General features: G+C 39.7%; 1 protein-coding gene across 2 annotated transcripts in view; it reads right to left on the reverse strand.

The window, feature by feature from the left end:
* Nucleotides 1-15,606: 15,606 nt before the first annotated feature.
* smyd3 (SET and MYND domain containing 3) overlaps nt 15,607-17,992 on the reverse strand; it is a 1,145,948-nt gene continuing 1,143,562 nt past the window's right edge. For both annotated transcript variants that reach the window (XM_039748800.1, XM_039748801.1), the window contains one exon: nt 15,607-16,083. In XM_039748800.1, the coding sequence (XP_039604734.1) occupies nt 15,982-16,083 (102 nt within the window). In that variant the 3' untranslated portion in view covers nt 15,607-15,981. The remainder of the gene's footprint in view (nt 16,084-17,992) is intronic.

The following is a 17,992-nucleotide window of genomic DNA, read 5'->3' on the forward strand; positions in this document are numbered from 1 at the left end:
ACACGTGCCCAAGTCTAATGTAGATACTGTGAAAGAATGAGTCTCAACACATTGGAAAGCCACCCGTATATTGTCCCTGGCTGCAAAAAGGGTTGTAAGAATGGCACTCATGTGCATAGGTTGAGTTCCAGATTGAACTGCTGTGTAATAGAAAAAGATGGCGGCTTTATAAGCCGGAACCGGAAGTGACATCTTTCTGGGCACTGGAACCGGAAGTGGTGTATTTGGCCTTCAGGCAAGCCCCCCTGGCACCTTTGGCACCCAAGTCCCAGTTGCAGCCAGAATATTAGTAAAAATCTGTAAATGTACAAAAGAAAAATGATTATTTATTGAAGTCAAAATCACAAAATTCAATAAATATGTAAAAATCATGAAATAAGAACAAAATATTTACTCTCTTACTGATTGGAGTATACCCGTTAAACTGAGGTCCACTATGCTCGATGCACAACTTTCTTGATATTTTAGTTTATAATTTAAAAATGGAATAAGAATCTGAAAATCTAACAACATCACATTAAAGTTAGATAAATTCTGAAAAAAATGATAACAAACATATGTACGTTTTAAAATAAACCTGATTTAAAGTGTGACAAAAAAGTGACATTAAAATGTCTCACAAAATTGTTGCACAAAATCGTTGCACTTTTAGGCTTAGGATTTTATATATAGAGTAGATATCTATATATATAAAAGCCAAATACCACTGACTCACTCATCACGAAATCTCCCGAACCATGAGGACTTGGGACTTGAAATTTGGAATGTAGATTACCCTTGGCCCATAGGTGCTCACTAAGAAACGGTTTTAAAAATTTTGTGGTCCAAGCGTGTTCTGTCTGTATGTCTGTCTGCTTTATGTCTGTCCGCTTTCACGAGAAAATTACATAACAGATTTAGATCTGGTTGTTTTCCATAATTTGTTTGAACTTTCAGGTTGATTTTGTGACTTCTCTCATCGCGCTAAGTACCATAGTTTGCTTGTGTTACCGATGTATTTATGCAAATCCAACACAGTGGCTGTGGGCCGAGAGCAGGGGGGCGGAACCTTCCTTCTTCACTTGCCAGCCTCTGTTAGAGTTAGTCTTCATCACATCATGTGTTGGAGTGCACCTTGCCTCCATTTAGCTAGTGATACCTGTTTATTTAACAGACATTATCATCTATTAGACGTTTTTGAGAGAGAGATCAGAGCTATGTGTGTTTTAGAGGATAGCTGCTGATTGCCAGAGATATCATGGCCATGTGCCTTTCTCCCCACGTGGGGGAACACTTTCCCGTCAGAGGTGAACACGATCAGATATAGTGCCAACGTCTATTGATTTTATAAGTTTGTCCTGTTTCATTACTATGTAAATTAGATCTGTTGTTCTCTTGCCATTGTAATAAAAAGCAGACACAAGCATAAAGGTTTGGGGTTTTTTAGGCCCCGTATAGTGTAAAGCAAAAAGGAATTCATCAGTGTTTTCAATCTCAGCACAACAGACGGAAAAACAAAGGCAGGTTGGACAATTTATAGTGGAGGACAGAAAGCGATGAAACGATGGGGAAAGCCGTGATGATTGATGGGTAATTGACGTCATCATGAAGGGACCAGAGGTAAGAAAGGAACCCAGAAGTGGGTGGAATCAAAAGTCTTCCGAGAATGATTATGGCGGCGGTGCTTCGTTCTTTCTGAAGAAACAGAAAAACAGTGGTTAGTACTTGGTACAACTTGTCGTGGCGCCCATCGGGTCGTTAAGCCGCTCCCCATGCACTTGTGCGTGACACCTTCTTTATGTTTAAGGCTTTTAATCAGAAAATTAATATGAACCTGTTTCCGATAAGAGTGAAGGTTTTTTTGCACATTCGTGTTTAAATTTAGTTTAACAAGGCTCAGGTTGATTTTCTATTTAGTATGCTTACATTTATTAGAAATTATCGTAATATTAATTTATGATTAATATCCAAGTAACTATGGCATATCTTGACTGTTTTTGTTGACTAATCTGTGGAAAGTACTTTAAGTTGTATTATTTTTGTCTGGACTCCATTATGCTGAACCTTAAGGTCAATAAAGCACTTGTACAAATCACAAAAACCCGTTAAGCAAAGAGGGAGCTGGGACTTGTACTAGTGGTGTATTATTACTTTTAAACGAAACACATCAAACACTGGGGTATCACTTGGCATTTATTTGTAAAAGGTCAAATTCCATTATGAGAAAAGCAAGGATTTCTTTTTTTTAACACTGCAGACTGATGGTTGTTGCTGGCTCTAACAGACAATGCAATTTCATTCCGTTGTCCGAGGTAATGAAGAGCTTGGGTGCCATTTAATCAAAGGGGAGGAGAAGTGAAAGGCACACACAATATGTCAGTCGTGTTTATGCAAAACCCCATAAAGGGAAGAAAACTCAATATAGACTTTTGAAGGACCCTTAACCAAACAGTTTCAATGTAGACGAGTGGCAAGTGGAAAAAAGCAAGTAAAGTCAAATAAGTGGTGACAGAAAAACATGAGTCTGTCCAGCCATTCTGACGTCAAAGCTAAAGTGCAGGACATGACGTGTGGTGAATCGAAAGACAAAATGGCCAACAACCAATCACAAGCTACCTTGCTTACCCTGTACGAATTCTGTAAAAAGGCTGCTGCCAATGGTCATGGGAAGTAACCCGACGACCCAAACGTCTCTTATTCCAAATTAGAGATTGTTGATAGTTTAGTTTCTGTCTTCATATATTCATTTGTAATAATGTTCTTTGCAGACCTTGCAGGCTTTGTATACAATTCCATTAACTTAGAATACTGTTAGTAAATATATAATGTTGGCATTTTGGACTGCTGGACTGTACTTTTAGAGTGACAAACTCTAGACAAACATGTATAGCACTGTGAAAAAAGTGCACTTCATGAAAAGGTTTGTGTTTTTCAGGACACCTTCAACATGCTGGTATGGATTGATAGATAAAAGAAAATCAAATTAAACAAATGACATGGTTCCTTGCAATCATGTATTCAACAAAAAGTCAAAAATGGAATTTCCTGCTGTGGATAAAATAAGTGCACCCCCAGCTTTGATAGCTTCTTGAAGTTGTCAGTCCGTCTCCAGTGTCGACTTGCACACGTTTTTCTTCACGGTTTCCATCACGTGTTCACACATGGTCATACCATTACATACCTCTCTACTCACCCCACTCCATCAGGTTTTGGAGTCATTCCTTTGTGAATTTGCTTGACTGTTTTGGCCCACTGTCGTGTTGTCACATCCTCTTATATTTTGGCTCCTGACAAATGGCCTCACATTCCTCTAAAGTACTCTTTGGTATAACAGGAATTTATAGTGTGCTCTATAATGGCAGGCAGGCCAGGCCCTTATAAACACATAAACACATCCCCAGAGCATGATGTGTCCACCTTGATTTACAGCTGGTATGAGGTTCTTTTGGTCATTTTTCCAGTTATCCTGCTCTTCACCTATGCCTGCCTAGTAGACTTCATTGGTAGACCCATCTTCTTTTTAAGGAGTATTTCTGGCCTCATGTGTTTGACACAGTTGTCTAATCTCTTTTTGCAAAATTAGTCCACACACTCTACCATTGACTTACCTGTAAATACCTTCATGCTGTCCTTGGGTACTTTTGAGACTTTCTGCAGCATCTTCTGGTCACCTCTTAGGCCCAAGTTATACTTCACGCGTCGTGACGCATGCTGCAGCAGACGCTCCTACTACGCAAACGTTGTAGTGTTCATACTTGCGCACATATTTTACATAAATCTGGAGGAATCCACCAGGTGGTAGTCAATCCAGGGATGTGTCCATTCCAGCAAGCATTGGGCACGAGTGAGAAACAGTCCCTTGACGAGGCCTCAGCTCATCGCAAGGTGAATACAAGCACACACATACACTAGCGTCATTTTAGCGGCACCAAATCCCCAAATCTGCATATCTTTGGAAGGAAACCGGAGCTCAGTGTGGAATACAAGCAGGATATACCAGCAACATAACTCCCTGCGAGACATCGGTGCTATCGCTCCACCACCGTGACACCCCCATGTGTGTAATTATTCCTCCATGTGTGTAATTAACAGTATTCATTATTTAAACGAAATTATATGTAAAATTAACATACACACTTTAATGCATTTCATCATGAAAGTGATATCAAGTATAAATCTAAAGATTCTAAATGTGCAGAGAGTTGGAATATCATACATTTAATTTGTTCTGTGTGGCGATCTATTGCTGCTTTCCGCTGCTGTCAGGTCCAAGAAGCTCGTAGCGATTAAAACTGGGATGACGCTTTACGACGGACTGCTTTAATGATAAAATAAACTACGAGGTTAAAGTGGACATTTCGAGATTAAAGCCGAAATTTCCATTTAAATCACAAAATACACGTTTTCACCGTGTCCTTTATTTTTTTCTCAGTGGCTCAAATATAACGCTATACATTATGTTGCTGTTGTTAAGTTAAAAAAGACGGCACAAAAGATGGTATGTGAGACTTTTAAAATGTATCGTGTCATTGCGTTCGGGAATATGCGACGCTTGAATATAAAAGCACCACGAATGCATCTAAATGTCGGCATTTTGCTTCACCACATCGAAGCATTCATCCCATAGGATCTGCATAGAGGCTTTCTGTCACATGTAGATAGTAAACAGAGACTCTGACGTCACGTTCCGACTTTTAGCACACTGCGCCCCCGACTTTTGCTGGTACTGCAATTCGCGCATGCGTCGCATTAATTTCTGAGGACCTGCTCAGAGGACGTGTGAAATGAACGCTGGGAACGCGTGGCAGCCATGATGCGGGCGCGTACGCGTTTTGAGCGTGAAGTATAAATCGGCCCTTAGGGTGAACTTGGCCTGGAAATACTGCCAGTTTCTCAAAATGTTGTTTGTACAAGATCTTTCAGACAGTGGAATGATCCCCCAGAACTGCTTGGAAGTGGCTTTAAATCTCTTCCAAGTGTCAAAGGCATAATCCTGCTGAAGGACTTGATGAGCTCTTCTGACCTTGGCATGGCTTCAGATTGTTGTAAGGCAGGGTCCCTGAAGTTACTCTATAATAATGTCCTAATTATTTCTAAATGTTTCATTGTGATCTTACTCTTTTGATATGAAGACAAGGGTAGATTTGCGCTGACTTTTTTTTTTCCATTTTTTTTAAACATTTTATTCATTTTATTAAAATCAAATAACATTCCATACAAGCAAGTCAAGTTTAACAAAACTAGGTTCGAAACAAATTGACTCCCACCCATGAGAGAGTTAGGACAGCAGAGTAAACGTTTAAAAATATTAAAAATATGTGAATAAATGAATGAATCAAAATAAATAGAATAACAAAGAGGGGAGAGAATCTGTTTCCTCAATTTAAATACTTATTTTAAAATGTCATTGATTAGAGCCTGCCAGGTTTTGAAAAAGTTTTGTACGGATCTGAAGATGGCGGCACCTGTGCAGACTCCAGCTTACAGAACTTCCGAGTCCGCGGTGTTTAGTGTTAATCTTTGTTTGTCTTTGTCAACACACATACATACATTTATGAGTGGCAAATGCTGCTTGATTTCTGAAGAAACTGCGGTGAAATATCCAGTGAAGTGACAGAGACGCTCCGCAGTCTTTTCTTACTTCAGCAGCCTGAGAAGCTGAGCTGGCGAAAGCGGAAGCACAGCGATTGGAAGCAAAAAAAAGAGGGAAATGCAGTGGTGTTAGCACAAGGTTAAAAACTAACCCCACCAGACCTGCGATACCATCCATTCTGCTCGCGAACGTCTAATCGCTGGACAACAAGCTGGATTATACAAAGCTGCAACAGGCCAAGCAGTAGGAAATTAGAGACGGTTGCATCTTTATTTTCACTGAGAAATGGCTTCAGGAAAACATTGCAGACTCGGCCATCAAGCTAGACAGGCTGACCATCTTCTGAGTGTACAGAGACACCTCTTTGTCCGGTAAGACCCACGGATGAGGGGGTAACTGTGTGTTTATGTGAACAGAGAGTGGTGTACGGATGCTGCCTCAGTTGCGCGACACTGCTCCCTGCTGATAGAGGTTTTATTGGTAAGGTGTCTACCTGCCGAGGGAATACAGTTGTGTGCTGGTGGTTGCCGTCTACCTCCCGCCTAGCGCAAATGCTAACCAGATGCTAGTGGAACTCTACAAGATCATCAGCAAGCTGCAAACGACCATATCGGCGTTTTTATAGTTCCTGCATACAAGTCCCTGCTGAAGCTCACTAAACCAGCCCTCAAGAACATCAGAGTGTGGCAGGTTGGTGCTGTTTCAGCTCTCTAAGACTGCTTCGAATTGACAGACTGGGACATTTTCAGTGAGGCTGCTATGGATGGTGACTCCATCAATCTGGAGGTGTACACAGACTCTGTGACTGGCTACATCTCCAAATGCATAGAGGATGTTACTGTTACCAAGTATGTTACCACAAGAGTCAACCAAAAGCCCTGGATGATAAGAGAAATGCACAAGCTGCTCAAGATCAGAAATGCAGCCTTCAGATCTGGAGACAAGGCCACCCTCAGGGATACCAGAGCCAACCTGTCTTGCGCTATAAGGAGAGCTAAGTGGGCATACGCACAGAGGATTAACAAACTATTCAGCAGCACCAGAGACACACGTTTTATGTGGCAGGGCTTTCAAACAATTACAAACTACAAGCCCAACCCACTGATACACTGATAATTTCTGTATTATCTATATCTATTACTTATTATTTATTTATTATATTACATATCTATTGACTATATTTATGTATCTAGATTGCAAATACCATACATGGCATTAATGTTCATATTGCTAACTACACGTCAATATTGCTGCTACATCTTTGTCTTGTCTTTGCACAATGTCTTGTCTTGTTTGTGTTTAAATTTTAAATTTAAATTTAAATTCTATTTTTAATTTATTATTTGCACGTCATGTTGTTACACTGTGGACCCTGAGCTTCGCAATTTCGTCTGTCTGTATACTTGTATATGGTTGAGATGACAATAAAGTTCAGTTTGACTTTGTTTACTTTGACTTTGACTAAGTTAAGAATTAGATTTTTTCCAATTTCAAGTAATATGTAACATCAGTTATCCACTGAATTAAAAGAGGTGAGTTAGAATTCTTCAAGTTGAGAAAGATAAGTCTCCGTGCCAGTAGTGTAGTAAAGGCGATCACAGTTTGTTTGTCATTCTTTTACTTTGGTGGGAGTACACCAAACACAGCTCTTAGGAGAGATTGTGACCCCCATTATTATGAAAACTTCCAGGAAGACAAAAACTAAAGTGATGGCATGAAAATAAATTAAAACCTTAAAAAAGTGATCAAAAACTAAAAACAAAATTAAAATGCAAAACACAAACCATTCAGTTTGTGATGCTCCAAAACCTCAAAATCGTAACACTAACCCCCGAAGCTGTCACACAACACTATACTCATCCTTGTGTATGTTTTGCTACTTACCACTTTTAATAAAGTTTCCGCCATGCATCTAAATGTGTTGAACCAATACATTTTCCTCCAGTGTGATAGCTGAGAGTGCCAGGAAAGGCAGACAACTGGGGCCTCATGCATAAACGGTGCGTACACACAGAAATGTTGTGTAAGAACACTTCCACGTTCAAATCACGATGTATAAAACCTACACTTGGCGTAAAGCCACGCACTTTTCCAGCAGTGCTACTATTCCTGTGTGGTTACTCTTTATTTTCCTGACGCGGCTTTATAAACACACTGAAACTAACCGCATATTGTTTATTAGTGTAATGCATCTGATTCGACCTCGGTGGATTTCAGCTATGCAGGCGGGGGTTCAAGGCCAGAGCACCTCCATCGGCACAGGCGAGCATTTTATCTCAGAACCGGTTTGACCCTCTACGCGTCCCCATTTCGCCTTCAGCACCTGGTGATGTATTAGTGGTAGGTGATTCCATCGTTAGAAACCTTAATGTCGCATGCCCTAATGCAAAATCGTTTGTTTCTTGTTTTCCCGGTGCTCGTGTCCGAGATGTAATGAAACGTGCGCCAGCAGTCTACGAGAAACACAAGGAGAGGGCAGTTGGATCAATCGTCTTGCATGCCGGCGTAAACGATATAAGGCACCGACAATCAGAAATCCTGAAGGCTGACTTCGCAGCTCTGATTAGAGACACGAAGGAGAGGACCCCATCGGCAAAGATCTTCGTTTCGGGTCCACTACCTCTCGTCAGACGATCCAACGAGTACTACAGTCGTCTGCTAGGGTTGAACAACTGGCTACAGGGTTTCTGCAAGAAGAAGGATGTCGGCTTCATCAACAATTGGAATCTCTTCTTGGAAAGGCCGCGTCTCTTCAAGCGTGATGGCCTGCATCCGAACAGTTTCGGCGCCCGGGTCCTCTCCGAAAACATATCGAAGGTAATTCGTTTTTCTTGACTATCTATCTCTGCTCTTAACCCCTTTCGAAATAATACTGCTGTGCCAGGACATGATGAATGTTTAATAGAGTCTTCCGTTAAAGTTCACACCATTAATACTGTAATAAGCAATCTCAATGCACGTAGAAAACCTAGGAAATACGGCATAAACTCCAATAATCTAATTAAAATCACTATTTTAGAGGAACAATGTATTAAAACTATAAAACAGATCACAGATTAAACAAAAATATACACAGAGCGCTAATAATAATAATTTAGTTCCTATTCCAAATAACAATAACGCACATAGTACTCATCTCTGCACCTCCGAAACATTAAATATGGCACTATTAAATGTCAGAGCTTTAACTAACAAAACGTTTTTATCAACGATCTTATTAGTGATAAAAATAGATCTTATTGCACTAAATGAAACATGGTTGAATTCAGATGCGCGTCAGTTTTAATCGAATCTGCCTCCGGATTACAGTTTTACTCATTCAAACCGCCAGGGAAAAGGGGGCGGATTGGCTAACATTTACTCGAGCGATTAAAATGTAAAGATGTCAGTTTTGGTAAGTTCAAGTCCTTTGAGTATCTCGCCGTTGTTATTCATGGAGATTCTCAAGTTCTAATACTATCCGTGTATAGACCTCCTAAATATAACGCGTCGTTTTTTGAGGAATTCTCTGACTTAATGTCAATTTTAATTACTAATTATGACACACTCCTAATAGTTGGCGACTTTAATTTTCATATAGATAATCAGTGTGATCTAAAAGTAAAAGAATTTATGAACCTCCTGGATTCTTTTGATTTGAGACAACTCATAAATCAGCCTACACATAAAGCAGGTCATACATTAGACTTAGTGATTACTAAAGGACTGAAAGTTGATATAAAACAGATCATTGATATTGGTCTATCAGACCATTTTCTTCTACTTTTTAATATAGAAATAATGATAAAAACACTCATGAGAAGCATATTGTTAAAAACGCTTCTTTGATTCGCAGCAGCTTTAAAACTTACAAACATTTTAAGCAATCAGTCCGTTTATAGTGCCAGCTATAATAGCGAGGACAATGTAAATAGTAAGGTGGAAAGATTTAATTCTAAAGTGAGAGCTGCTGTTGACATAGTTGCACCTGAAAAGACAGTGAAAAAATCTTCTAGCATTGGTATACCATGGAAGACCCAAAGAGTGTCTGATTTAAAGAGAACATGCCGTAGAGCTGAGCGTCAATGGAGGAAGAGTAAACTTACTATCCACCACGAAATATTAAAAGTCAAAATAACAGAATACAATAACACTGTCCGTCTTGAGAGACGCTGCTATTTCTCTAATATTATAAATAACAATGCTAGTAATCCTAGAGTCTTATTTTCAACAATTGATCGCCTACTAAACCCAGGTAGCTCAAAGGAATGCCTCCTAAGTGCTTCCAGTGAAACCTGTGAGGCTGTCGCTGTATTTTCAATCAAAAATTAATGATATTAGAAATAACATAGTATATCTCCCCAACACTAAGGATCCCCTAAACCCCAACATCCTGTTATAAACAAATTAAACTCTTTCACTAGGATAGATTTACCTGATTTACATAAAATAATATCTCAATTAAAACCCTCCACCTGCGTCCTTGACCCGATACCAACAAGGTTTTTCAAAGAAGTATCAGGCGTGCTAATTGATAATGTTCTTGACATAGTAAATTCGTCACTAGATACTGGGGTCTTCCCAGACTGTCTTAAGACTGCTGTAGTTAAACCCCTACTTAAGAAACATAATCTTGACCCTCGCTCTTGAAAATTTTAGACCCATCTCTAACCTGCCCTTCTTAAGTAAAGTTCTAGAGAAGGCAGTCATTATGCAGTTAAATGACCACCTAAATAAACATGCTATTCTTGATAAATTTCAGTCAGGTTTTAGAACAAATCACAGCACAGAAACTGCACTCGTTAAAGTAGTAAATGACTTGCGGGTAAATGCAGACAGAGGCCATTTATCTGTTCTCATCCTCTTAGATCTGAGTGCTGCATTTGACACCATTGATCACAACATTCTTAGAAATCGCCTTAGTCAATGGGTGGGCCTCTCTGGCAGTGTCTTAAATTGGTTTGAATCCTACCTGACAGGGAGAAAATATTTTGTTAGTTGTGGGAATTACAACTCGAAGACACATGATATCCAATATGGTGTTCCACAAGGCTCTATCCTGGGTCCGCTGTTATTCTCAATCTACATGCTTCCGTTAGGTCAGATTATCTCAGGGCACAACGTGAGCTACCACAGCTATGCTGATGACACACAGCTGTACTTATCAATAGCACCTGATGACCCTGATTCTATTGATTCACTAACACAATGTCTGACTAGTATCTCAGAATGGATGAATAGTAATTTTCTCAAGTTAAATAAAGAGAAAACTGAAATTTTAGTGATCAGCAATAATGGATACAATGAGGCTATTAGAAATAAACTGGATACATTAGGATTAAAAGTCAAGACGGAGGTAAAAAGCTTAGGGGTGATTGTTGACTGTAATCTGAATTTTAAATCACATATTAATCAGATCATTAGGACAGCATTTTTTCACTTAAGAAACATAAGTAAAGTTAGACCTCTTTATCACTGAAAGATGCTGAGAAATTAGTTCGCGTTTGTTTTCAGTCGACTAGATTACTGTAACGCACTCCTCTCAGGACTACCCAAAAAGATATAAATCGTTTGCAACTAGTGCAGAATGCAGCTGCTAGAATCCTAACTAGGAAAAGAAAATCAGAACACATTACTCCAGTTTTGATGTCACTACACTGGTTACCTGTGTCATTCAGAATTGACTTTAAAATTCTGCTTATGGTTTATAAAGCCTTAAATAATCTCGCCCCATCTTATATATCGGAATGTCTGACACCTTATATTCCAAATCGTAACCTCAGATCCTCAAATGAGTGTCTCCTTAGAATTCCAAGAACAAAACTTAAAAGAAGTGGTGAGGCGGCCTTCTGCTGTTATGCACCTAAAATCTGGAATAGCCTGCCAATAGGAATTCGCCAGGCTGATACAGTAGAGCACTTTAAAACACTGCTGAAAACACATTACTTTAACATGGCCTTTTTATAACTTCATTTTAATCGTAATTTAACTTAATCCTGATACTCTGTATGTTCAATTCATCATAACAACTATTCATGGTGGCTCTAAAATCGGTACTGACCCCTACTCTCTTTTCTGTTTCTTTTTCCGGTTTCTTTGTGGTGGTGGCCTGCGCCACCTCCACCTACTCAAAGCTTCATGATGCTCCAACAATGATGGACGGATTAAAAGGAAGAAGTCTACGTGACCATCATCATCATCAAGCCCTTCCGTGAGAACCCTAAATCCAAAGAGGACTGTTTCATTTATGTTAGGTAGAATGCCCAGAGGGGACTGGGCGGTATCATGGTCTGGAATCCCTACAGATTTTATTTTTCTCCAGCCGTCTGGAGTTTTTGTTTTTCTGTCCCCTGGCCATTGAACCTTACTCTTACTCGATGTTAATGTTGATTTATTTTTTTATAATTATGTCTTTCATTTTTCTATTCTTTAATATGTAAAGCACTTTGAGCTACTGTTTGTATGAAAATGTGCTATATAAATAAATGTTGTTGTTGTTGTTGACACAAGAAGGATGTTTTATTGGTTTAAATGGGCCAAGGTCGAGAGAGCCCATAGACTAGCATGTGGGTTGGATTGAGGCGTTGTAAGAAGTGAACAAGAGGACATTTTGTTTTAACCTTTTTAGATATTTTTAAACCCTTATTCTGCAAAGCAACTAAAAATAAGAAACATGGTTGAGAGAATTCCAGTTGGGCTACAAGACAGCCAAATCGAGCACAAAAAAAACGGAATTTTTCTTTTTTTTTTTTATTTACTACTTCCTGACTGCAGATCAAAGGGCTGAAAGAGGCCTGACACCAGCATCAGACCCCTTGCAAGCTTCAGGCTCACATTTTCACTGCTGTTTTCTTTTGGTTTTTTTTTTCAGCTAAATTACACAACAATCTGCTTGATAACCTGCTTGATCCATTTTAGGGTTGTGGTGACTGGAGTCCATGCTTTTAGGATATTTTGCTCTACCTTGGTCAGCTTGGTGGTGATGTACTCTTTGCAAGGACAAGTCCAGAGTAGACGTACCTTCTGAAAATGAGAAATAGAGGAGAGTTGTTTGAAGTACCTCCTGATGAACGATGGCAAGAGCTTGAATGTTACCAAATGGACAGCTTGTGAATGTCGGGTTCATTTTTTTAATCTGCCTGTCTGACTTAAAAGCACAAAGTACTTCCATTGATTAGCATGTTACTGTGATGATCTACGTTTCATCCTACCAATTACTGTACCACTGAGTACCACCACCTCTTCAGAAATCTTGACAGGGACTGACCCAACCCACTCTTCAATTAATTGTCATTATCATAATGATGCAAAGTTTGACCATACTGGGACACTTTCTTATAGTTCCAGTGAGTACTGGCACCTCTTTGTGAATTGAAGTCCCACACTGGCTCCAGATCACACTGATCTTGGGTGAAAACTTTATGTAGACTAAGAATGCTTAACCTAAAAAAAAGACTGCAAAGTAGTGTGGTATTCACTGAAATGAAACCTTAATTGAGTTCAGAATGATGCTATTATAATTTAGTCTTATAATTAAAGCACTATTAATATCATTTCATTTTCACTTCTCAAGTATTGATAAAGTGTTAACTACTGAATCAACTATTCAAAGCATTCTCAAAAAATGGAATCGTTCCAAACACCCAATTTTGTAGAATCTCATCTCTTTTAAAGAAAATTTGTGTCGACTGATCGCCTGATGCTTAACCGAGAAGGCAAGGTGCCGCCTACATCATAATTACCCCTCCCTCGCTTCATTTGTGGTAATAACTGGGTACGTCTCAGCCTGGCATCACTTTACACATTAAACACTGTGTGGAGGAAGTCACTCTCTATCAGTCAGTAATAAGATAATTAAAGAGCGACACACTGAAATGTAGTAAATGAGGCAAAAAGACGATGTCTTCCTTTTTGATGTCGGTATGCTGGTGGAACAGATTTGTCATAAAATAATTCATTAATGCAAGAAGGAGTGCTTACAGAGCAAAAAGGTGTAAATAGATGAAATTAAAGAAAAGGAAAACAAATGTTTTGCTCAGAGGATGAGAGAATAACTATTAAATCAAGGATTAAGGAGGCTTTTTAGAGTGGGAAAGGTGGAATAAGGTGGCTGTGTGAGAAACACTGAGACAAGAGAAGGTATATTCTTGCTTTTCTGTTATCTATACTACAATACAGAGCTTTGCTTTATTTTTATTTTTTCCCCAATTACAGTTTGATTAAAAATTTTATTATCTATTGCTATGGTAAAACTAGCAGCTATGATCGTTATTTACTTATGTTTTGATCACATGGCATGGCTGATATTTACAGCATGTTTTTATATGTTTGTGCCAAAATCTCCCACATCATGCAGCCTTCAGGCTGTCACATGCTGCGTGAACAAAGCCTGGTTGTGATCTCTAGAAACTTCCAGCTTGGTGTGTCTGGGAACAATCGGACAGTGGCCTAGTAAATTACTCAAAGTGTTGGTAGTGGCATCCTAATGTTCATACAAGGTAACCAGTTGAAGAAGACACAGATTTACAATCATGTACGTTTACATATCTAAATGGTATACAGTTTGCAATTTATTCTTAGTGCATTATATAACTACTTAATCACCCTTTAGTAGTTGGCCGACTGTAGAGCATAAGCCCAAGCATTTCTTTCTTGATTTCCCTGTCAACTCTCCCAAGCCTCCTTGACTCCCGCTGCCTTTCTGGCCTTATGTGGTGAGGTGGCCACCTTCTTGGTTACTCCAGCTCTTTGAGATTGCTCAGCTAGAGCAACCACTTCCTTCAGCATGCCACCCCACCACCTGAGTCTTGGCCAAACATTAATTCCAGGCTTCTCCTTCCAGCTGCCTGCCTCTGCTCAAGTGAGCCTGCTCTCGCTTGCTCGCACCGGTGCTGCACTTCTCCAGCCTTCTTCTCCCTTAACCTCCGTCCTTCTCTCTTTTCTTTTTTCTACCCCCCTACACACTTGCGCTCCTCCTGCTTAAAATGGGGACGTGGCACAGGTGTGGCGATTAGCAGCTCCTGGCATCAATTACGGACACGAGCAATCCTGCACCTGTGCACTTCAGTGCGAAAACCCCCAAACCCTTATCACACCCTGGAATTGCTCCGGCCACACTACCACGCCCCATCTTTAAAACCAGAGTGCAGTGATTATTTATTTTAAAAAACTGGCCATTCATTTAGAGTCAATATCACACACTCCAGTCAGGCCTCCTCTTAGATGCATCCCATTCCTGCCTTGACATAACTCTGTTAATTGGAACTTCCTTCTTCATCCAACAGGAAGAGTGCAGTCAGGGTTCAAGCCAAGGCAAGGCCTCCTGGGTCAAGCCATGCCAATAACAAAAAAGGAAAATAAACTCAGCTGTGGTGTGCACAGCAAAGAAACTGAAGAAGGATAAAACTAGTTTAGATAAAAGGAAGAGAAGCAGTACTATAAAATAATGTCAAAGTTATTTTGTTTCTTTTAATGTAACAGTGCAGTTATTTCAACAGACTTGAACTTTTTTTTTATCGCCTCATTTATAATCATGACACAAAATAATTGTACAGTACAGTTATTGTATAGTTAGAAAGGAGTTTGAGGCCGGTAATGTTAGTAGAACCTGCCTTTCTTCAGTGGCATTTCCTTTAATTTTCAAATTTAACAAATAAAAACACCTGAAAACGTTTGTTACAAAAGAATCAACGAAAACCCTTCAAGAGATGTGATGGCAACATTATGATTTTTTTAATAATAACACAGATCTCTTTGAAAATTCCATTTCTTTCTTTGAATGTTTGGTAGATTGTGATGAAGCCACCTCTTGAAAGATGATCCTTTTTGCAAGAGTAATTGTGAAATTAACAAATGAACAATTATAAGCAATGCTGAAAATGACTTTGCATCATCAACTGAGGGATGCACAGATGCACAAGAGTGAAGAGAAAACTGATGGATCTGCAACTCGTGCTAATACACTTGAGATGTGGCTGTGTTTAAGCAGGAGTTAATGGTGAATAATATTAGACTTGCTTAAAGTGACTGCAACATCTGTGAGAGGGTAGAATACAAAAAAAACCTTTACAGCCGGGTAATCAGAACTGCTGCCCGTTGTGCCGGCTCTTATTCGAGGTGCCAGACTCACCTTGGTTGACTGCACACAAAGTCAAAACTGGCGGACAAATTAAAAGAGAGCCTAAATATCGAAGAAAAACCTCTGTGTTAATTTATGATGTACACAGTAGGTGATATATGAGCTGTGTATTAATACATCTTACACAAATATATTTAACTAAATTACCAGACCTTATTTAATTCAAAGGGATTTAATATGCCATATTTCTTATACTTTCTGCGAAATCTCTTTGGGACACCAGTGCTCAGTGAAGTGTTCTGCTGATCCTTTACCAAAGCTTACTTTCAGAAGGAGCACTAAAAGGAAATCTTCATGATCTGTTGACTTCAATTTGACATTCTTCTATTAGCTGCTGAAGGTCACGTATTAGGTGGTGCTCTTGTCCATGGGTCACCTTCATGATCTGAAAAGCCTGTAACAGTAACAGAAAGATCATCTCACCAGATGTGGTGCTGCTTTGTAAACACTCTTATATTAAACTAATCACAGCTGGTTGGTCTGAAAATCACTTTAAATATTATTAAATCTGCAGTCACATAACAAGGATGATTGAAGGTTAGGAGGAGTACAGCCATTCATACTTCACTTTCCATACAGAGGCGTGGCAACATTTTGTGTGGTGTAGATACTCATCACTCTTGATCTCACCTGGCCTTCTGGCATAGTTTCCCTCCATTCCCAGGCTACCTACAGCAATCTCATGTTCCTTGCACTGTAGTGACTGCTCATCCTAATCATATCTTCAGCTTTAACTTTAAGGTTAACTTTAAGTGATAATGTTTTTAGTATGTACATGTCAAGCTACAACATGGAGTCCACTTTGATCACGCTGAAGGCCACATACACATACCCACACAATGCAGTTGCTACAAAGAATGTCATATGAACAACCATGGGCGTCTCAGTACCTCCCCCGGGATGCTTGGTGGCAGCCTCCATGGCTGATGATGGTGCCTCGGTTTCCTGCAGGGTTCCATGGGAGATGGAGTTCTTCATAACCCTGTGGGGATCTGAGGTGGCGGCCAGGGGGTGCTGCATGGATCCCGGAGCCAACCTGGACACCTCTACAGCCCCGCCCGGAAGTGCAATTAGCAACAGGTGATCAAGATCCTAGGGCACTTCCGGGTAGGCTATAAAAAGGACTGGCAACCACCACTCAGGGGCCAGAGTAGGGAGGAATAGGAAGAGGTTGACTGGGAGAAGTGGTGGTGCCAGAGGAAGGATTGTGTTGTGTGGAGTTAAGTGCTTGTGGGACTGTGTATTGCCTGTGGGGTTCACGGGGAAGACGTGCCCCACAGAAAAATAAAAGTTTTGTGTTATTTTATACGTGCCTCTGTGTCAGTCTGTGTTGGGCCGGGGCCAATATAGCGACTTTGTTACACTATATTAATGTGAGGAGTAATTACATCAACATTTCTCCTGCTTAGAAAGAGTGTCAGAACCTTCATTAATACAAAACCACAAACTCCCGTTTCAGTCAAGTAGCTGGCTGATAATCTGTGGAACCTGTGGAAGCTTTTTTAACTACTATTTTCAAGGATTAGCTTTTTCTTCAGAATACGACGGACCAAACAGCATCAACAGGCAACAAAGAGGTTGATTCATCCATCTGCATTACCTTATGGAGTTTGAAAAAAAAAACATCATGTCATTGTCAGCTTCGCCTACCACCGAAACACACTCATGTTGCAATAAACTCTGAAGTGTTTTAGATGGTCAGGGAGTTGGAGTACATTTCCCCAGTTCAATTTTAACAGCATGAAACATCTACCTTGACTACTTTCAGCAGACACGAGGAATCACAAAAAAGGACTCGTTTCAAAGAGTCTTCCTCTTCTAAGCATGGATATTTCACTGTCACTTACAAAGTACCAGGTAAACTGATGTGTGTCTTCTATTAATTAAAATTAAGTTCTGTATATTTTAACGCATTCTTGTTTTTCATGACACTGTGGGGTGGTGACATATTGCATGTTGGTCAAACATACAAGTACGAATTCTACTGGACTCTGTACATGTATTCCGGTTACAATTTCCATGTGTTTACCTCTTTATTTTGCACAATAGTGCACTTCTTTCAAGACACTAACTTTTTATTCAATGGTCTGATGGGGAGCCTAGACCAGGGTTGGGCAATGTCAGTCCTGGAGAGCTGCAGTGGCTGTAGGTTTTTTTTCCAGCCCAGTTTCTTAATGAGAAGTTGATTATTGCTGATGAAGCACTTATTGCTTCAGCGATATTTTGATGCTTCATTTTAGTGGTCTCATTTGTTAGGGCCCATCACCCTTAATTGCTTATTTCAATCTTAAATTGCACAATTC

This window comes from Polypterus senegalus, chromosome 3 (genome assembly GCF_016835505.1).
Source record: "Polypterus senegalus isolate Bchr_013 chromosome 3, ASM1683550v1, whole genome shotgun sequence".
Lineage (NCBI taxonomy): Eukaryota > Metazoa > Chordata > Cladistia > Polypteriformes > Polypteridae > Polypterus > Polypterus senegalus.